This window comes from Rhinatrema bivittatum, chromosome 1 (genome assembly GCF_901001135.1).
Source record: "Rhinatrema bivittatum chromosome 1, aRhiBiv1.1, whole genome shotgun sequence".
NCBI lineage: Eukaryota > Metazoa > Chordata > Amphibia > Gymnophiona > Rhinatrematidae > Rhinatrema > Rhinatrema bivittatum.
Window position 1 is genome coordinate 54,545,242 of NC_042615.1, and position 22,281 is coordinate 54,567,522.

General features: G+C 44.8%; 1 protein-coding gene across 3 annotated transcripts in view; it reads left to right on the forward strand.

Moving 5' to 3' along the window:
* Nucleotides 1-22,281, forward strand: part of DCLK2 (doublecortin like kinase 2) — a 319,571-nt gene that overhangs the window by 287,957 nt on the left and 9,333 nt on the right. For 2 of the 3 annotated variants that reach the window (XM_029605030.1, XM_029605114.1), the window contains 3 exons: nt 3,416-3,512; nt 6,675-6,755; nt 8,692-8,805. In XM_029605030.1, the coding sequence (XP_029460890.1) occupies nt 3,416-3,512; nt 6,675-6,755; nt 8,692-8,805 (292 nt within the window). Of the gene's footprint in view, nt 1-3,415; nt 3,513-6,674; nt 6,756-8,691; nt 8,806-15,943; nt 16,055-22,281 lie in introns of all 3 variants that reach the window. The other variant, XR_003857315.1, reaches the window with a different exon arrangement.

Below are 22,281 nucleotides of genomic sequence, written 5' to 3' on the forward strand. Positions count from 1 at the left end.
AGACCAAGAAAAATGTGATTAATACACAAAAAACTGATCAGATCTGCGAAACAGAATCCGCAAACAGAATCCTCAAATGGCCTGCATATTTAGCTGCCACTGGTGAAGTTGTCCACAATACAGCATTTCTTACATGACAACGATCTGCATGGGTGAGTTGTCAGAAGGAAACCTTTTCTATACCACCATAACAAGTCATCTAAAATATGCAAAACAAAACTTTCATAAGCCTGAAACTTTTAGGAATATAACTTAGAAACTATTGTCCCACCATCAGTGGATGGGTATTTCAGCAGCACAACAATCTGAAATATACCTCCAAAATCAACCATGAAGTACTAAAGATTTTGGAATGGCCTTCACAGTCCCCAGGTTTAATTATTATTGAAAATCTGTAGAGAGATCTCAAATACGCAGTACATGCAAAGAAGACCTAAGAATATTTCTGAGCTAGAAGAGTTCTGCAAGAAAGTGTAGGGAAAAATTCCAAAAGCAAGACTAGAAAGACTGTTGGCTTACAGGAAGGGTGTGTCACATTCGCTTTATTATTTTCAGTCAGATGTCATGTTTAACTTTGTAACAATACTATATATGAAAAAACATCTAAATGTGAGAAAAATCAATCAAAAACCAATATATACTTATTTCTCACTAGATGATGGACTTATGGAATAAATTTACTGTATTAGTCTAGCAACCATCATACTGCACGAGGTTCCTGGATATATCCCGGGTAACATTTGAGAGCTAAAATACTTCTGCGTGCAAAGAGCTTAATCATCGGTTGCTTTGGAGTATATTCTCTTAGGCTAGACGCTTGCTTAGCTTGTAAGTCAGTAAAGTACTTAACTTATATGTGATGGCAGAGAGGGATTCTCTGTGATGAATGCCACGTTGTGCTGTAGCTGGGAGAAAGGGTCCCTTTCAGGTACGTGCTTGTATTTCCCGTGTAGGGGTTTTAAATGGACGTCCTGTCACTAGGTTCCTTTCTGGTATTCTTTGCCGCTTGCTGTCAAAACGCCAGACGCTGTAGGGTTTTGGAGTATCTTCCTTCTTCAGGGGTCCAGCAAGCTTGTAATTGCGGCAATTTTTGTAAACATACTGTGAACCATGTATGTATTATGGAAGAGTTATGCGGCTTCTATTGTAAACAAAAACAGTAAAAAGAATGCCATAGTCCTTTATATTAAAGACGCACACATTTGGATCCTGATATATATGATATCACAACAGATCTTAAACGCTGACCGAGTAATGTCTGTGATCAGCGCCAGATTTAAAGATTCTTTCTGTCAGTGCAGAGATTGTAATAGCGTCTGACGCAGCGCGGTACATGCACTGTCTTAACTTGTAAAAAAGCCTGAAAAACTGCGGGGTGCAATTGAAACACCGATGCGTGATAGCCTGAGAGTGTTTCAATGAATAATGTATAATTAATTGCCAAGCCTGAAATGACTTTGTAGAAGGTTGCTACTGTGACATGGTGTACCATTCTATCTTATCATTGAGCCCAACCTGTTCTACTGTTTTAGCTTAAATATCCAAAAATTCTCTCAAAGGTTGAGTTTTGCTTTACGATCTCCCTCTCTTTTGAATGCAGGAATATGTTCAAGAATTGTCCACTTAAAATCATGGGTGCCTTAAGGTCTTTGGTGTTCAGGCGACTTTGATGTTCTATGAGCCTGATTTTAATTTTCCTGGATGTACGTCCTACATATATTTTAGAGCAAGGGCACTGCAATGCGTAGATTACATGGTCCGTGTTGCAATTAGTGCTAAATCTTTGTTTGACTATGTATCCTGTGTTGGGATCTTTCCATGATGTACCAACCATAGTAGTGCTGCAAAAATCACATTTTCCACAGGGTTTGTGGCCATTTTCAACAATTTGAGGCTGTGATGTGTCAGGAATTGCTGCTCTGACTATATGCTGTTTAATGTTTGTTCCTCTGGAATATGAAAACATTTGGGGTAGTGTTTAAAGATGGGATGAACTTGGACTATGCCAGTTATGTTGAATGATTTCTTTGATTTTTTTTAGTGAAATTAGTGTGTTTCAGCGCACACGGTAAAGTTTCTTTATGGGGTAGTGCTTTGTACTGTAGTAATTGGTCCCTATCTGAAAATTTTGCTCTAATGAATGCTCTCTTGATGGCTCGCTGGGGATATCCTCTGTGCTGGAATCTTATCGATAGCTGTTGTGCCTGATCCAGAAAATCTTCTTCTTGAGAACAAATTCTTCGGCCAACTTCTGTACATGTATTGAAATATACAATTTGACTAGGAGTGCCTAAACTTCTGCACAACGCTATACCGTTGAAACATTATATAAAAAAATGGGAAACCATGAAAATATTCCCCATGGTTCAAATGCCAAATAAACTTAACTCTCTTAATGTCTAACATTTTCACCAAGGCAATTATCTGCCAAAAAAAAAATTATTATTTTTTTTTTTGCAATGGAAAAAAGTCTATGGAATGCATTCCATTCACTCATAAACTCGATATGTCATAAACCTTTAGACTCTGGAAACTTCCTAACTGCAGAAGTGATATCACCAATCCAAAGAAGTGGAGGTGGCTAGATGTTTGATTCACTTTACCCTCAGAAATGTAGTAACCGAGGGCCGCCCACGGACAAATTTTTCCAATTAGGGAAGGGGATAATCTCATGCTGAAAGTTGAGGACTTGCTGGAAACATCATGCAAATTGCTCAAGAGGTCTATATTCAGACATATATTTGACCAGATAATTAAGAAGTTATCCAGCTAAATGGGGCCACTTATCTTACAAATTGTAGCCGGATAACTGTTTATCTGGCTAGAATTTGGCATTCCGGGGAGGAGCTGCATTAGTCAGCTTATCCAGCTGACTCTGGTGGGCCTGTGCACCTGTCCTAAAGTTAGCCAGATAAGTTTATCCAGCTAACACAGAGCTGCATAGCAGCTGAATATAGACCTTCAAGAGTTGTTTGGTTTTTTTTTTTTTTTCTTTTTCCTATAGAAGAAGAAAAAAAAATGAAATGAGAGCTGGTTCATTTTCGTTATCGGGTTTATGGTCTTGGCAGTGAGATCCAGAGCAGTGTCCATGCAGGATACCTTGATGCTTCCTTGGGCAATGGGCAGATCTGTCCAGTCTGTACAGGAAGGGGGGGGGGGGGGAGATGCTCCTACCCTCCGTTAGCCTTGGGGAGGGGAAGTCTCACTCCTTTGCTAAATGTGAGCAACTCCTAGATCCCCAATCTCTCCACCAGAGTTACTGTTACTTCTGTTTCTGCTTAATTTATTTAAATTCAGTACTTCTAATTTATTTTCCTTTGTTTCATGCCTGGTTTGCTTTTTATTGTTGATTTATTGAAGGGCAACCTAAGCAGCGTGTCATTAAATGCAAACAAAAATGTCTTTTGATGTACAGCGAGAACAATCTGCAGGAGGATCTCTTTGATCAGATTCTGGTCGGAAAGCTGGAGTTCCCTTCCCCATACTGGGATAACATCAGTGACTCTGCGAAGGTACCAGTCCGTCTCATGGCAGTAGTCTGAAATACTTTAAGATGTTACCGCCGACCCTAAGTTTAGCCTTTCGTTTTTCTGCATTTCTCCAGAGATCGGGGGATTTTTTTTTTTCCCAAGTATTTCTGGATTCTGCTGTTTGCCCTCTCTTCCCTGTGTGTCAAAGAGAGATTTCTCCCCCTCTTGCTATTTTTCGAAATCGAGGTCCCCTATTTCCAGCGGTAGCTCAAGGGTAGATTCTGTGGCAAAAGTTAGATAGTTCTGAGGCACGGTTTCCAGAAGTCTGATGCATCTGCCAAATGTTTAACATTAGCATGCACGAAGACCAATTTTATTGCAGAACATTTTCAATTCAATGCTTTAGCTTTAGAAATAGGGAGCTGGGTCCAGTCCAGTGACTCAGTAGTAGTGTTGTACACTACCATGAAGAGAACCTGAGCTCCTTGGCCAGGCCGTCTCTTCCAAGTCAGCCAGGGTTAGAGATGTAGGAGTAGCACAGACTTGTTGTGGGGAAAAAAAGAAAAATCTGCAACAAGTTTAAAGATAAGTGCTTTCTTTCATGGTGTCGGGAAGGTTTCAGATACAACAAACTAATATATTATCTGAAACTTAAATATGTTAACATGCTTTATCTCAAAACGAGTTACAAGTTAGACGGGCTGTTACCAAGAACAACATATAAGTTGCTGCGATAGAATGTTATTAAAACTTGGCTGAAGTATAGCACTTAAAGTGTGAATTAAAATTGCTGCGATACCAATATAGCAAGCAAAGGCTTTTCTTCAGACAGAATTCTTCTGCAGCAAAGATATAGGATATTTATTTCTGACAGAAATGGGAAATAATTTTGTTTTTACAGAAAAAGAGAAAATGGGACGATAAAGACCAGTGACTGAACTTACTGGCTCATAAAACTTGTCATTCAGACCGTTTTGCCAGTTCTGAGGTCTTTGTCTCAACAATTAAATAATATTGTTGGAATAATTTAATAAAGAATAATTTTTAATAGTAAATCAGACATTGAGGCAACTTATGACTGGTTCTCAGTCATATGTGTTTAGCATTTACAGCTGCTGGGGAAGGGGGTGGGGGACACATCCTAAGCCATTGCTCAACCCTGACACCTAGTGGCCAGAACCTAATCCATGTTACCTTGCTTCCAAATCCAGAGGAAGCCGTAGTCTGTGGCCTCTGACCAAGCAGTGCTGCAGCAAAGACTGGATTAGGGGGGGGAAGGGGGCATATAAACATTATAGTAACCTGGCTTAGTTCTGAATGAAGGCTCGTGGCTCCATAGTCCAACAGGGAGGCTGGCTCTGATTTGAACTGGAAACCCAAAGGAACAGGAGGACACTCAGGGGCCAAAAAAAGGGGAAATCTTTCCTATCTTTGTGTACATCTGGTAAATTTCTTTAGTTTATGTAACTTCATTTCAGTCCATTTGTGTGTTTGTCACATTCCTTTTCCCTTTTCTCTCACCTCTCTCCCACCCGTCTCTCCTCTGCGGTGAGTGCCTCTCTTCTAACTTGCCACACATCTGTTCTCTTCCTTTTCTTTACTCTCCATGCTCTGTCCTCTTATTGTCTTTCTCACAATCATTTTCCTTGCTTCATCTACACCTATTCTCCTCCTTATTTTCAATTTCCCTTTCTTCCCCCCCCACCATTTCCTGGAGTTCTTTCTGTGATGGCTCCTGCACTGGTGCCCATGCTGCATGGCTCATAGACACGCAGAATAGGGCAGCAGAGGGGAGGCTGCAAGGCCCATGCTGTCTGCCCAGCTTACTTCCTCTTGCAATAACATATAGGCACCACGTGATCTCTGGATTTCCCCTGACCTCTTGGCAGCTAAGGATCCTCTGTGCTTATCCCAGGCTTTCTGCAGTTCTGATCCCGGTTCTGCCTGCACCACCTCTCCTGGGATGCCACTCCATGCATCTGCTGCCCTTTCTGTGTAGAAATGCCTTCCAGCGATTTTTTTTTTTTCCTGAGTCTGCTCTCTTTGAGCCTCAGATCATGACCCCCTTGTACTAGAATTTCCTTTCTTAGGAAATATATTTACTGCTTGTGTAAGTATGTCTGTGCTCTCATGAGAAACGCAAAGCCATGCAGCTGCCCAGCGGGTGGTGGTGGTGGCAGTGGGCTGGTTGATGGGTGATTGACCTTCCTGAAGAAGCTTGGGAAATGGCCAGAAGTTCTGTAGCTGTTCTTCTGACCAGAGAATCTCAAAACCAGCGAGCCCTGGTGGTGATGTGCCAAAACAATTATGGCAATGCTAGCCAATGGGGGGTGCTCAGACTGACCAGATCTCTCACAGATTCCAAAATCTCTAGTCTGCATATATGAAGAAAATGTCTTCTGTAGTTTTGAATTATTTATCCCTCTATCTGTGGTTGATTTTTGGAGGGGGTGAAAGGAAGGAAGGGAGGAGTAAATATTTGCCATAAGTGTTTACCTGTATTGTATGGGATAAATTTTCAGTACTGTTCCTAACTGAAAAATTGCACGCATAATTGTAAGCTTGCACAGAATAAGCCAATTTTTCCAAAGAATAGGTGCCCACATAAATTGGGTTTAAATATTGAGTTGCAAGGAAGTACATGCACTGCATAGTGTTACCCATTGCAAAATGCAGCATAAAATGTTGTGGGTTAGATGTGTGATTTTGGGGAAAATGTAAGTTCCATGCATGACCTCAAAACCTCTGCAGCCGCTAGCCACCCCTCCCCCTCCCCAGCAAGCCTCTGTGCATGCTGCGGTCTTATCAACCCACTTCAATGCATAGGCACAGCGTCTGTGTAACTCTTCCCTTTTCTCCCCTTAAGTCTCAGCTATGTGTAACGCATGCTGTTAAATTCTTTGCTGTTCCCTGTGTCAGCACTTACAGGGGAATGCGACTCTATGTAGAAGAATATGGCACAAACGCTAGTTCATTACAATTAGTGAGGATTTCTTTTTTTTTTTTGGGGGGGGGGGGGGAGTTGTATGCATATTCCAGATAAGCTAATTTAGCAAAAGTGGGCGTGTGAAAATAATCATTCATCCAGTAGGTGAATGGGGGTTTGCAGGCGCTCTTTCCCCAGTCCGGCTAGGATGGTTAATCTATGATTTACTTTAACAAGCCTGCCTGTTAATAGCTGGCTGTCATCTTATTGTTTTCCAGGAGCTGATTAGTCAGATGCTACAGGTAAATGTTGAAGCGAGATACGGAGCGGAGCAGATCCTCTCTCATCCCTGGGTGTCTGTAAGTCAGTTCTTCACAGGATTTGAGCAGAATAGATTTTACTTGTCACCACTTCCCCCTCCCCCCCCCCCCCTGTTTTTTTTTAATAATTTCTTCACATCCAAAGGAACTGACCTGTGCAGTGAGTCTGGAAGAGCTGGTACCATTCAAAAGAGTATTGTAGCTGAGCTTCTGTGATTGCTCCACCTTAAAGTCACTTTCTCTCCATAAAATAAAGAAAACCCCTATAAAATACATTTTAGTTCACAAACGTCATGGGGGCGGAAGGAGAACTGTGGCAGGTTGAAAGCGATGCTGTTGCACGTTCTACTTTCTGAGACTGAATAAAAAAACAGCGTGATGAGTGCCATTTGCCAGATGAGGGTAGCCATAATGTTTCTTTGGTTTTTCAGCACAGTATAACACAATAGGTAAGGTATAGTAGAAACGTGACTGATCACAGATTAGTTTACCACAGAGGAGCGTTTCTCCTTCTGATGCTGGAGTGCGTCCTAGACCACATTGTGCAAATTTTGAGTCAGCTACACTGCCTTCCAGTTGAGAGCAGGATAAAATTTAAAACACTTAAGCCCGAGTTTTCGATGGCCTGCTCACATAAAATTCGGGGGTTACGCGTGTGGGCGGGCCCTGCGGGTGCTGTGTGCATTTTCGAAAAGGCCCGATATGTGCAGAACGGGTGGGCCGGGAGGCATGGTCCGGGCGGGGGTGGGCTAGAAGCATCCGCCAGCAGCCAGCCGGCGCACAGAGTTTACTTCTGCTCCAAAGTAACGGAATAAAAAAAATATGAGTAGTTAGGGAAGGAGAGGAGAGGGGAAAAAGGTTAGGAATGTTAGGTAGGGGTAGAGGGAACTGGGGAAGGCCTATTCTATTCGTGTCCCTGCATGTTGCTTTATAAAATCCCTCCCCCCCCCCCCCAACGCATGTGAGTCCCGATCTGCCTGCACATTTGCATGTGGAATTTAAAATCCGGCATGCATGTGTGCACGGGAAATGTATTTTATAACACGCGTGCGCCGACACATGCATGTTATAAAATAGCTGTCTACATGCGTGTGGCGGAAACCACACGCACATGGTCACGCGCGTGGGTCTTAAAATCGACCCCTTAGTTTTGTCTACAGATGTGTGAATCAACAGACCCCGAATATCTTTCCCAACGTCTGCTGTCCCACACCCATCCTTCCTTCCAAAAGATCCTTCTCTCCTCCCCTCCACTGGCTTGCTCCAGACTAACACGCAAGAGGGCTGTTGTGGTCCTAAAATATGCAGCAAGTTACCTCTTAACAATGTGGCTTATCTTAATACTCTCCCTCTGTTCACTCTCCCTCTGTTCCTAGAGTGTTCATTGCAGCAATGCTCCTGAGGCAGGAGCCAAACACTGGGTCTCTGTTTGAACCTTTGCGCCATGGGCTTCAAATACAGCCACTCAGGAGTCGCTCCTAGGATAACCACAACTCCCCTTCCGACCAGGGACAATGAAAAGACTGCTTCGGCAGCATCCCCAGCCAACCCAAGGTGTGGAAGACCCGAGCCAAGAATCGAATGGGCTCTTCCACCAGGCCTGCCCACATTTATATGTTTTTCTGTGGCAGAACTGGAAATTATAGCTTCAGAATTCTCGGGTCTTGGGTGTACTATGGAGCTGTGCTACATATTTTTTATTGTATTTTTTTTTTTTTTTTTTGTTCTTCACCCTGGCACCATATTGAAACATTTGGCATAGCGTTGCTGCTTTATTCTGCTGTATTTGAAGGGTCTTTTTCTTCATCTCTTTGAGTCCTGTTGCATCACTTTTGCGGTGCAGCTTTTTAAAAAAATAAATAAATAGGCTTTGTCAAGTTATTCTCTGCAAATCTCCTCCCTAAGTACTCTAAATGGCTCACTTTTTTTTTTTTTTTATTGGTGCTGATGCTGTTATTTTTTTTTCTTTCTTCAGGATGATGCATCCCAGGAAAACAATATGCAAGTTGAAGTAACAGGTAAACTAAAGCAGCACTTTAACTCCATAACGAAACAGAACAACACTGCGGCAAATGTGTCGGTCATCATGGTAAGCAATCTTACACACATCTGTGAATGAGAACTAGTAGGTACTTGGATAAATTGGAAGAACAAGAGATCCATTAAGTCCAACCTTCTTCTAATTGCTCAACAGTTTTCCCGACATGGTTCTCAAAGTGAAATCCTGCTATCCCCCCAAAAAAACCACAAAAACCACTTACCTGACCTCAAATATGTTTATCCACTTCAATCCCTAGAAGGGTATGATTGCTCTGAAGTTTAATTGCATCGTCATTCATACCCACTTAGATGTTCTCCAAAATGATGTCCGGTTGTCTTTTGGAGTTGTGATTGCCTTTGTTGGCCGCACATTCCTAGGTTCATTCTTTGAGTGAAGAATCCCCATTCTAAAAGGAGTAAAATCGATTTTTCCTTAGCTGGAGAGGATGCCCCTTTGTGTATTGCTTAGTGGGGTTTACTTTCAAGATTCCTTTTGGATGTATTTTCAATATAATCAAATTCTCAATCCATATTCTCTAAGAAAATAATCCTTAGCTAGGATAACATTTTTTTTAAACTAAAATGACTGACAAGTCATTCCAATATTGCCAATATGGTTGGCTGCTTTTGTAAAACTGAATGTACTGTTAGAATAGGCTTTCTAAACCCCCAACTACTTTGTACAGAGCAAAGAGCTATTCCAATATCCTTTACAGTATTGTCGTCAATAAATATTTTAAAATGAATTTTGAAAGCCAGCTTGTGCCAAATTTGGCGCATGCCAGGTGAATTTTAAAAGCTGCCAAGATGCGCGCATATCTCCTCTGGCATGAATATCTCGCTTGTTTCCAAAAAGGGGCAGGGCATGGGCATCTCGGTGCGTGGTCAAGATATGTGTATAAATACTTATGCACCCTGGCTCGTGTTAAGGTCCCTTGCTGCTTTTCCTTCTACTCTGGATGAGGTGTAACATAAATTAAAAGGATCAAGACATTTCTGAGGGATTTTTAAAGGGTCTGGGGTAACTGGGGGCAGTGTAGGCTATCAAACCATGGGGGTTGGAGAACTTAGCTGTTAACTGGGTAAACTGGTGTATGAACTAATAAACTGGTAGTGGCGTTGGCATACACTCCTTTAAAAAATTCCCAGACTTGCAAGGTAGAAGCGGGATTTATGTGCTCATGCGCGCGTGCCCGCTCAGAAATAGGGCACGTGTGCATGGCCAGGCTATTTTAGCACATGCACAAATCGTAAAAAGGCTGCGTCCCTGGGTGTGGGCTGACACATGTGCTGGTGTGCACCTGTTTGAAAGTTACCATCCCTCCTTGCATGGTTACTCATAGTATGCGTGAATGGTATGAGAGGTGGGATCTATGTATGGTAAATGTTTGCTGCCTGAGGAAAATGCAAGAATTGGGGGTAAATAGGAAAGCTATTTTGCTGCAAAGGTTTTGGTCTCCTTGCATTTTATTGGATTAGGGCTGGTGCAACCTCGCTTTGATTAATTGTGTATTTTTCTAATGATATCTGCAGCATGGAAGCAGCTGAGAGGGCTGCCAAACAGATGTAGGGATCTGCAGCAGAAGCCCAAGCAAAGAGGGCCAAACGTTAGTAAAATATCTAGAGAGTCTTCAATAAAGTACAGGAAGGTAGCATTTTCCATAGAAAAGAGGTCAGGGTATGAAGTTGGTAAGGCTTTGAGGAAATGTGGAGGAGGGCCACGATATTGAGAGGGTGGTGGATACCTGACATTGCCTGCCGCAGATGTGGTAGCAATGGAAACAGCATTCTTAGGACAGATACTGAGCATATCCTGCTGGACGTCCTTGCTGTACTGTCTGCTCGGAGCGGGCTTTATATTTTGACCTTCAGCATCAGCCAAAACCCTTCGGCATGGCCGGATCCAGCAAATTTCTGCAATCGTGCCACAAAATTTCCTATCCCCCTGCTGCACCAAAATGGAGGCCTTGGGTACACTTCATTTGTTGTCTGCTTCATCCCAAGATCTGAAATTTGTGTGGAAGAAATAGCTGCCTGTTCCAGTAATTATCTAGTTGGGCTTGTAATACGGCTTTATTTTATTTTCCAATTTTCTAGTACAGCAGAAACAGGAAACAAAAAACCATTAATGGTTTGCCTTCATGATCTGCTTCTGGAAACAAACTGACTGCAATCAAACCAGGAATAGAATCCAGTTGTCATTAGTCTGATTAATGCAACTCATCTCCATTCAGAATATAGGCGGTGTATATCCACAAATCCAAACTGCAGCCAGTCTAGCACATGTTTAAGCATTAGGATTGCATCTGTCAGGGCTTTTATTGACAATCTAGTTTAATTTTATTTTCACTTTGGCAATCTAAAACTAGTGACAGCAGGTCTGCACCTACAGTGAATATAAAAATACCAATATTGCATAGAACCTCCAGTTTAACCAATTCCTCAATTACAGATATAGTAATCTGCCATGAAATTACTCCCCTGAGGCTTGATTTAGGCCCCATAATAGCAGTCTGTAACCCCATTATCCAACTTCAGTTCTTTTTTACACTTATTTGATCTTATTTGCCACTTCTCTGTGTGTAATGCACTTTTTCATTCTCCCAAAATGTGGCCAGGGCACTTTGTAATCTTTTTATGGCCCTTCATTGTGTGAGAGAGTCAAGTTTTCAGGTCCCTTGGTGTTTTGCTTGTGTACAGTATGTTGCATGAACCCTTTAATGGCTTAAACTGCATGGTCCCAGGGTTATAATTAGAGAAGTTGTGAAGCTGAAAAAATCTTATATCTGTAGTATTGGCAGTGCTTAAACTACATTGTACACAGCATCCACTTTTGTGATGAAGGGCTGTTGTGCACGGAGCAAGCGAAGCACCTTGAGTGTCTAGCGATCTGAAGATGGCGATGCAACGTGACAAGGCGATAGCTAAAGCTAGAAGAATGCTGGGCTGCATAGAGAGGAATAACAGTTAAAAAAAAAAAAAAAAAAAAAAGTAATCCCATGGTTCAGGTCCTTGGTGAGGCCTCACCTGGAGTATTGTGTTCAGTTCTGGAGGCCGTATCTCATAAGAGACAGACAGAATGGGAGGTGGTCCAGAGTAGGGCAATTAAAAATGGTGGGGGGTCTCCATCAAATGACTTATGAGAGGTTGAAGGACTTAATATGTATACCCTGGAGGAGAGGGTGATATGATACAGACCTTCAGATACCTGAAAAATGTACAATCGACAAACCACCTCTGTTGGAAAGGAATCAGTAGAACTAGGATCATGAAATGAAACTCCAGGGAGGACGACTCAGAACCAATATCAGGAGATATTTCTTCACGGAGAGGGTGATGGATGCCTGGAATGCCCTTCCGGAGGAAGTGGTGAAGACAAAAACGGTGAAAGATTTCACAGGGGCATTGGATAAACACTGTGGATCCCTAAAGGTTAGAGGATGGAAATGAGGAAAAGAGCGCATGGGGATAACTTGCTGGTGTGGCAGTTACTACCCTTAACTAATAAGCCTTCTTACTGTTGATGCAACTCCATCAGTGCTCTCTGCTTCAACGGGAGGGGACTAAGAGGAAGGGGCATTAAATTCAGACAGCAAACAAAAAGGACCTTGAATTTTGCAGTCAGGGAAAAGAAGTATAGGGGGAAACTTACTGATGCGGCTGTTACTACCCTTAACCAATAAGCCTGAAACTCTTAATGCAACTCCAACATTGCGCTCTGCTTCAATGGCAGGAGGTAACAGGGAATTGGGCCCTGACAGTCTGGGAAACTAAGTATGAGGTGATTGGACAGCGTGGCAGAAACTACCATAAGCTTGCTGGGCAGACTTGATGGACTATTGGTCCTTTTCTGCCATCATTTCTGTTTCTATGAACCCCTGGACATGACAGGCTGTTTGTCTTCTGTAGGGTCAGTGTGGATCCCAACTCTTCCCCCACCCCATGAGATGTGTATCTAGAACTTTCCAATTTCGTCTGATTTGTTTTCAATTGTATTAACTAGTAGACCATGCTTCAGCGCACACATTTAATCTTCCCTTTTGGGCCTATTTTCTTTCCCAGCTTTAGTGGTTATCCTATCCTTGTGACCTTGGGCAAGTCACTTTACCCTCCATTGCCTCAGGTACAAACTTGGAATATGAGCCCTCTGGGGATAGGGAAATACCTACAGTACCTGAATGTAATCTGCTTTGAAGTGCCTGAAAAGTGCAATATAAATCAAGATAAATATATCTGTTTACTTCTAATAAATAAGAACCTAAGATTTACCATACTGGGTCAGATCAAAGGTTCATCAAGCCCAGTATCCCATTTCCAACAGTGGCCAATCCAGGTTACAAGTACTTGGCAAGATACCAAAAGGTTGATAGATTTCATGCTGTTTATCCTGGGGATAAGCAGTGGATTTCCCCATGTCCACCTTAATGGTTTATGGACTTTACTTCCAGGAACTTGTCCAAACCTTTTTTTAAACCCAGCTAAATTAACAGCTTTTACCACATAAGAACATAAGACTTGCCATACTGGGTCAGACCAGTGGGTGATTAAGGCCAGTATCCCGTTTCCAACAGTGGCCAATCCAAGTCACAAGTTCCCTGACAAGATCCCAAAACGCAATAGAATCCCTGCTGCTTATCCTTCAGCAGTAAGTTCCAGAGTTTAATTATGCATAGAGTAAAAAAAATATATTTTCTCCTATTTTGTCTTAAATGTCTTACCTAGTAATTTCATTGCATGCTTCCTAATCTTTGTATTTTTTTTTTTTAAGAATAAACTGATTTCAGTTTACCTGTTCCACTCCACTCATGATTTTATACACATCTATCATATCTCCCCTCAGCCGTCTTGTCTCCAAGCTGAAGAGTCCTAACTTCTAGCCTTTCCTGAAAGGGCAGTCGTTCCATCCTTTTATCATTTTGGTTGCCCTTCTCTGCACCTTTGCTAATTCTGCTACACCTTTTTTGAGATGTGTTGACCAGAACTGCACACAGTACTCAAGATTAGGTTGCACCATGGAGCGACACAGAGGCATTAAGATAATCTCTGTTTTATCCTCCATTCCTTGTCATTTCTGTAGAGTCACTAGATGTACGCAGTGCTGGATTTGAATACGGAGCTTTTTTTTATTTTTTGTCAGCATTCCACATACACTTATTGGTGTCTGCTCCACCCAAGAGAAGCTCTGGTAAATTTTTGAGTGTCCATGGTAGAGGAATGTGAGCGAGCTGTAAATAAGGGCTGATACTGTTGAACAACCTAGACCTGATTCTTGTCCATAATCGTAAATGAGATCTCATTATAGGACTAGACACAGATGGGGCTGAGTGTCTTAGATACAGAAGAGCCCAGAAAGGTGGCAACATTTAGTCTTTAGTTGCATCGCTTTGTTTTCAATAGAAAAGTAACACCTGTTGTCTTGAAGTGTGGTGGCGTCCATGATTATGACCGGATGTACTTGGGTGTTTCTGCCCATGTTGTGGTCATGGGAAACATGCATAATGCATAGTTGAGCTTTTATATATTGCAGCTATTGGATAATTGTTTTTGTAATATAACCATGAAATCATTAAACCCTTATTTAAAAAGGTTTGTTCTCTTTCCTGAAGGCTTGGCACCAGATGTCTTTATCTTGTTTTAAAGGTTGCTGTCCAAGTGCTGCTTTTAAATCTAATCCTTGATTATCCCACTTAAGGCCTTATTGATTTGAAGAATTTTCTTAAAAATTTAAATTCCTCAAGTCTCCTTTAGCCTGTTTCTTGATTAGATTGTAAGCTCTACTGAAAAGGGACAGTCTCTTATGTTTTTGTATAGTGCTGCATATGTCACATAGTGCTTATAGACGTGACGTATAGATGTGAATAGTAGTCATAGCCCAGCCCTGTGCACAAGAAATGCCAGCTATAAGGATTGTAGCAGATCAACCTGCCTCCTCACCATATTATAGGCCTCTTGAGGGATTCATTAATTACTCAATGCAGCCTAAATCTAGATAAATTTTGCCCTTTTCTGATGCATGAAGCATAGACGTGTGTGTATTGTGGGTATCCGTACCTCAGAAAATGTCATCATGTAACTGTAAGGCCGAAGTCCCCAAATCTCATTCTCATTAACCACAAACCGGTCTGGTATTCAGGATTTCTACAACGGATATGCATAAGATATATTTGCATGCCTCGCCTTCACTTTATACAGACATCTCATGCATATTTGATGTGGAAATCCTGAAAACCAGACCAATTTACGGCCCTCAAGTACTGGATTTGGGGGATCCCTGCTATAGGGGAACAAAACTATTCAGCAGAGTGCTTGTGTGGAGTAAATGGTCCAAGCTGTGATTTTAAAATGAAGATGGCCAAAACTTTAAGATAACCTGGATATATTCAGCGGCTCAGCCGCACTGCTAAATATAAGTAAGCCAGATAAGCTTATCCAGCTGACTAGCCGAGCCTCACAGCAGCTGAATGTGGACCTCGTGATATTTTATTTTACATGTTTTTTACTTGCCTTATTGCCAGCAGTGTGTGTGCAAAGCAAGGTACAGCCATATGTAAATCACTACAGACACACACAAAATAAATATAGTCATAAGAAAATAGAAAACAACTTATGCCTTACTAGTGAACCAGCATGGCTCTTTAAGTACAAGTTCCTTATTTTGGAAGCAAGCCTGTGACTAGACCGACTTTGACTGCCTCTTTGTGGTAATCTCGCTGCTGCTGTCTGAATGCACACCAGATTCCTTGGTCACAGATACTTGCTTTCCTGGTGTCCAAACAAACAAGGAAACAGATGTTAGGATGTAGCCTGCTGATGGTGATGAGCGGGCTAGCACATCTGACACGCACAAGCACTAGGAGCATTTTGGCAAACATTCTCACTGATGTACATCAGTCAGCCAAATTCAGATAGTAAACAGCTAAATGCAAAAAAGAAAACTTATCATACCGAACTTGAGGCTGTACAAGTTTCCAGATCCCACTTGATGCCATGAGTCATGATGAATATTCCCAAAACTCGTCACTCTAACTCTAGTGTCCATGTGCATATAACAACCAAGGTGTGTTAATGTGAAGGAAAAACTGACCGTTTTGGTGTGTAACGCTGTGTGTAGATGACGGCAAAGCCTCTTGTAATGAAAGAGGGCTGGATTGTAAAGCTGACGCTGTTGTCTGCATTTCGCTTGACAGTTTGAGTTTGACTTGTAAAGAGAGGAGCCACGTCCCTCTCCTCCCCCCAAGCCTTCTCTACATTTCCCTGCACTGTTGAGACGGCGGAGACGAGCCCGAAGCAGAGGCCTGGTATTATACGAGATGCCGTTCAGTAAAAGCAATTGTTGACGCTTAACTCGCAGCGCATCTGAAGCCTGCATGCCTCCTAAGCTCGTCTCGCCTCTCCCTCACAGCACAGATCTTGCTTCCCTGCTGCGTGGGGGGTCTCTTACATCCTGCTTGGGACTCTGGGCTTTTCTTGGTGGCTCTCGCTTGAGATAGTCTGTTGCCAAAGCACAGCTCTTGAAATAGGCCTTTGGTGATGACCTCAGTGGGCACTTATCAATGCACGTATCTAACCGCAGCATGCTCGGCACTGATGCCGCTCAGAGAGGGGGGAAAAAAAAAAAAAGTAAAGTTGGTCCTTGAAGTAGTGAGCAGACTTCTGATTTTATCTGCCCCACCCCCATCTCCAAACGCAATCCGCTCCTATGGCTCGGAGTTGGAGTTCTTTTGGAGACCTGTATAATTTTTTTTTTTTTCTTTCCCCCACCTGGAGCAATGCCCAAGTGACCTATTTCTGAAGGCAGTCCAGGAGGTGATGCCTTTCTCCAAGTATTGTGGAACCCGCAGTGCTGATTTTGGATGGAGAAAAGGTGGACTACAAAGCACCACAGTAGATTGGGATGCAAGTTTAAAAAGAAAAGCACACAAATAAACCCCCCCCCCCTCAACCACATACGCGCGCACACACACACGAAACGGGGGTCACTTCTCAGTCGGGTGTGCAGAGAGTTAAAGAAACCACACTTTAATCTGCTGCGTAATTTTTTTTTTTTTGTGGCTTGCTATTGGGTTTTTTACGGAAGTGGTATTTAAATTCTGGGAGGTGAGGGGGGAGAGAGTCTTTTGCATTTACCTGCAGCTGGTGTAGGCAGTGCCATTTTCATGGTATCTATGCCGAAGTCTGTAGGGATCCCTGTTCCTGTCCACCATGTTAACGGAAAGCATTGCCTAACGCTAAGGCCAAGTGAAAATGTTTTGTGGTTGTGATATTTTGTGTTGTCTTCAAAAAAAAAAACAAACAAAAAACAAACTTTAGAATGTTTTAAAACTGTCTCACTGGTACTACTTCTGCTTAAAGTGTCGTTTCTGTCCCTTGCTTGCTTCTTTCTTTTTTTTCCCCTCCTAATGTCCGCATTGCTTTCCTCTGGGTAGATCCAAGGCAATGGTACGTACTAACTGCAATGCTTTGTTCTTCAGCTTCATAGTCTTACGTTGTACGTTTAAAAGAAACGAGGAAAGGAGAAATGACCCTTCTTTATTTTCAGGTTCTTAGGACTGTCTTGTGAAGAGTTGATTACAAAGATTTCAATACAGATGAATTCAAATCATGGCCGGAATGTTTGAGAGCTTGGGGACGTCCAGAAAAATCTCACTGCGTTCTCTTTACATCCTGCCTTGACCTCGCCAGTTCCTTTGTCATAATATGTTCGCTTAAGTCGCCTGCACGCTCTGAGTCCACACCTGATCCGCTCTCCCAAACACCCCTCCCCCCCCTCAAACTTAGTAGTTTTTCTTGCTCTGTGGGCTTCCGGTTCAACTAGAACCAGCCTCTATTTGGGACTGTGCTTTTGTAAGCCATCATAGATAAGTACCTGGGTGTCTTCCCCCCCCCCCCCCCTTTACACTTTTCTGCTCTCCCATCTAGCTCAGTCATCACAATGATTGCGCTTGGGCAGAGGCTACTAATCACACGGAGCCTCTGTGGCATCCCAGGCCATCTGGTCCACAGTAGGGGTCAGCATTGTGCAATGTCAGGGACCTCCCCCCCCCGCAGAGTACTGTGAATGGTGCATCCACAGCATCCCTTCGACCTGACTAGGGAAACTCTGTTCCCTGTACATACAAGGATCAGTCCAGAGACGTGGGTTGTGTATCCCTACCAGCAGGTGGAGTCAGAGAACAATTAGAACTTTGGGCACTGCTACATAACGAGAGTGCCATCTGCAGTCCCTCAGGATTTCTCTGACTCCAGCAGCTGGAAGACAGGCATCTGCAGTCTTAGTTAATTTTTCAGTTTAGTTAGATGTTTTTCTCTGGGGTTTTTTCTTCAGGATTGCTTCCTGAGGTGTTAGGCACCTTCGTGGGCCATCCCTCAGTCGAAGCTGGATGGGTTGGGGGGGGGGGGGTGGTTGGTTACCTCTGTCTGGGTTTCGTCCGTCACCACTCGGAGTGTGAAGACCAGGGGCTCCTGGTTACTTACCTCCGTGGCTGCTCCCCCAAAGCTGCTCCTTCGACCCTCTCTGCTCTACAGGACTTGGTAAAGTTAAAAAAAAAAGTAAAACTGAGTGAGACTTCCTCTGTGGTTTCAAGCTGAGGTAAGGAGTCGGGTTGGGACAGCCAGCCTTGCAGGCACTCCAGGGTGTTTGGCAGTCCTTCGGCCCCCTTTCCCTCTACTCCCGGGGCTCCGGGTTGCTCTGAAGGGACGGGGTAAGTGTTTTCTTCGCCAGCCAGTTTTTGGTGCGGCTCACCGCGCTCGGCAGCATGCAACGGGCCTGTCGGCCCGTTGCATGCTGCCGAGCGCAACGGGCCTGTCGGCATTTTTTTTCTATTTTTTCCATTCCTCACCTCAGCTCCTGGGCCGCGTGGCTGCGCGTTTTTTTTTTTTTTCAAGGGGCCCTCTTTCTATCCACACTCTGTCAGGCGTGTGGGCGCGAAGGCAGAATAATTTAGTTTTGTTTTTTCCCTCCCTTTATCCTTCCTAGGGATGGAGAGTTCATCGGGTCCTGAGCCCCTCCCCCGGGACGGGGGGTCTTCATGTCGAGGCACAACGGAGGAGGGATCCCCTCCAGTCTTAGCCCTTGTGGCGGAGGACAGCACTGGGGCTAAGACTGGGTCCTCCTCAGGATCCCATTCTGGCAGCTGGAGACCCAGAGGCGTTTTTGCCGGAGTTTGTCTTGTTAATGCACCAAGCTTTCCTGGCCAGAAAGCAGGCGGGCTTCAGGAGGCGAATTCAGTCAGTGGGTCTTCCCGAGCTGCCGTTCAAGGAGGATAGACTCGAGGAACAACAGGCCTGTGGGGAAAGTGATGGTCCCCAGGGGCCGCAGACCCCTCCCCCACCCTCTGGAGTTCCGGATCCAGGTTTGGCTCAGGTTCCAGATTTGGTTCTTGATCTTGGGGACTCTGATCAAGATGCTGCAGATGATTTGCCACCCACAGAAGGGGATGATCCCAGCGTGGTTCTTTAAGTGGGAGGAACTACGACCCCTTATTCCCCAGGTGTTGGAAGTTCTGGGGCTTAAGATCTCTCAGGAATAATCAGATAGTAATGGGGTTAATCCGGTTCTTGATGGAATACGGGGGCCCACTTCATCCTTTCCACTGCCTAAAAAGGTTCACAAGCTGGTGACCCGCGAGTGGGATGCACCGGACGCGGGGCTCAAGGTGGGCAGAGCTATGGCCAAGTTCTATCCTCTTTCAACAGATGTCTTGGATCTTATGAAAATTCCGAAGGTGGATGCGGAGGTTTCGGCCTTGACAAAGAAGACCACTATTCCGGTAACGGGTGCTGCCGCTTTAAACGATATGCAGGATAATAAGCTGGAGATCCAGTTGAAGCGAGTCTTTGAAGTGGCTGCATTGAGTCTTCGGGACACGATCTGTGCCAGCCTCATGCAGAGGGCATGTTTGTGCTGGGTTCAGGCCTCTAACACCACTACAGGAGCTGGCAGTGGTGCTGCCTTGGAGGGCGCTCGTTTGGAAGCGGGCATTGCTTTTGTAGCAGATGCGCTTAACGATGTAGTGCGAACTTCAGCACGCAGCATGGTTTCTGTAGTGGCTGTGCAATTGGTCAGCAGATTTGTCTTCAAAATCTCAGCTGTGTAACCTCCCGTTTAAGGGTAAGCTCCTGTTCGGTGAGGAACTGGAGCAGTTGGTAAAGCTACTCGGAGAATCTAAGGGGCATAAGTTGCCGGAAGATAAAAGGCCCACCAGAAAGGTGTTTCCTTTGTGGCCGCATTTTTGGAAGTCACGCCAATTTCATTCCGGCAGGTATTCCTCACCTTCCACGTCTGAGCAGACCTCAGGACAGCAACAGTCCTTTCGAGGAGGTAGTCATCCCGGCTTGGATTCTGGACTCCTCGGGACAGGAGGTAGTAAACCCTCCCAATGAAGCCACGAGTCCCCCATTCCGTCACTGAAGTTGTTGGGGGCAGATTGTCCAGCTTTTACATGAAATGGGCAAGGATCACCTCAGACCGTTGGGTCCTGGAGGTGATCAGAGAAGGCTACGCTCTAGTGTTTTTATGTCCCATGCAGGAGGTGTTCGTGGAGTCCTGCGTGGCCTCGCGCAGGAAGCGGTATGGGAGACCCTGCAGCGCCTGATCCAGCTACAGACCATTGTCCAGTTCCAGAGGCAGAAGAGGGTCGAGGACGTTACTCTGTTTACTTTATGGTACCCAAAAAGGAGGGCACGTTTCGTTCTCGTTTTCGCATGGAAACCCTGTGGATGGTACTGGCTGCTGTTCAGACGGGAGAGTTCCTTGTGTCCCTGGATCTTATGGAGGCTTATCTGCATATTCCGATATGGCTATGTCACCAGAGGTTTCTACGCTTCAAGGTCTTGGGACAACACTTCCAGTTTCGGGCCCTTCCATTTGGTCTGGTGACGGCTCCTCGAACTTTCACCAAAGTCATTGTGGTGGTAGCAGCCTTCCTTCGCAAGCAGGGGATCCTGGTCCATCCATACCTGGACGACTGGCTGATTCGCGCCAAGACCAGGGAGGACTACGAAAGATCGGTTCGCATGGTGATGTTCACCTTGAGATCGCTTGGATGGGTCATTAATCTTCAGAAGAGTCACCTGGAACCCACCCAAGAGCTGACCTATTTGGGAAACTGTTTCTATACCTTGCGAGGCAGAGTCTTTCTGGCGTTGGACTGGGAAGCCAGGTTGCAGAGCCAGATAAAGGCACTTCTACTCAAACACCCACTGTGTGGCATCATCTGCAAGTGCTGGGATCCATGGCGTCCACCTTAGACTTGGTTCCGTGGGCGTTCGTCCACTTACGTCCGCTACAGCGTGTGCTGTTGTCTCGGTTGAGTCCAGTGTCTGAGCAGTTCCACCTACCCTTGTCTCTGCTTTCCAGAGTCTAAAGCCAATCTGTCATAGTGGCTTTCATGCGACAATCTGGAGAAGGGGGTGGATTTGAACCCCTCGCGAGTCTGTCAGGTTGAGGAGCTGTGTGTGACACCAGATCCGCCCAAGGGCTTTGGTCTCCAACAGAGGGCTCATGGTCCATCAATCGTCTCGAGACAAGAGCAGTACATTTTGCCGTATAAGCGTTTCTACCCTGGATTCAGGGACGCATGGTTCGAGTGTTCTCCAACAATGCGACGACGGTGGCCTACATTAACCAACAGGGTGGGACGAGAAGTCCTGCGGTGGCGCTCGAAACACGTCTTCTGTTCACTTGGGCGGAGCGTCGTCTTGGGGGAATTGCCGTGTCGCAGGCGTGGATAAGGTGCAGGCAGATTTTCTCAGCAGGCGACAACTCGACCCGGGAGAGTGGGAACTGTCTCCCGAAGCATGGAACCGCATTTGTGCCAGATGGGGGGGTCCCACAGTTGGATCTGATGGCAACGTGGGAGAATGTGAAGACAGAACACTTCTTCGGCCGTCGAAAAGAACAAAGCTCAGTCGGTCTCGACGCTCTGGTGTGCCCCTGGCCAACGGGGATTCTGTTGTCTGCCTTTCCCCCCTGGCCTCTTATCAATCGGCTTCTCCATCGCATAGAACTCCACCCCAGAAGGGTAGTGCTGGTGGCTCCAGAGTGGCTGCGCCGCCCATTGTTCGTGGATCTGATTCGCTTGACCCTAGAGGGTCCTTTGCAGCTGGCTCATCTACCGCATCTACTTTGTCAAAGTCCCATCTTTTCAGATCGGGAGGATCACTTCTCTCTCGCAGCTTGGCTTTTGAGAGGCGACGTTTATGATTGAGTGGTTATTCTGAACAAGTTATTTCCACTGTATTGCAGGTGAGATGTCAGTCCACTTCCCTGGCCTGTGTGAGGGTATGGAGGCTCTTTGAGACCTGGTGTCATCAGCGTTCCTGCGTCGAGGTCTCTCTGGTACTGGATTTTCTGCAACAGGGGCTCAAGAAGGGTTTGGTGTTCAATTCTCTTCGGGTCCAGGTAGCGGCCTTGGGAGCCTTGCGGGGAAAGTTTGCTGGTGGTTCGCTTGCAGCACACCCTGACATTGTTCGATTTCTCAAGGGGGTCAAACATTTATGACCTCCCGTCCATGCGGTGTGTCCA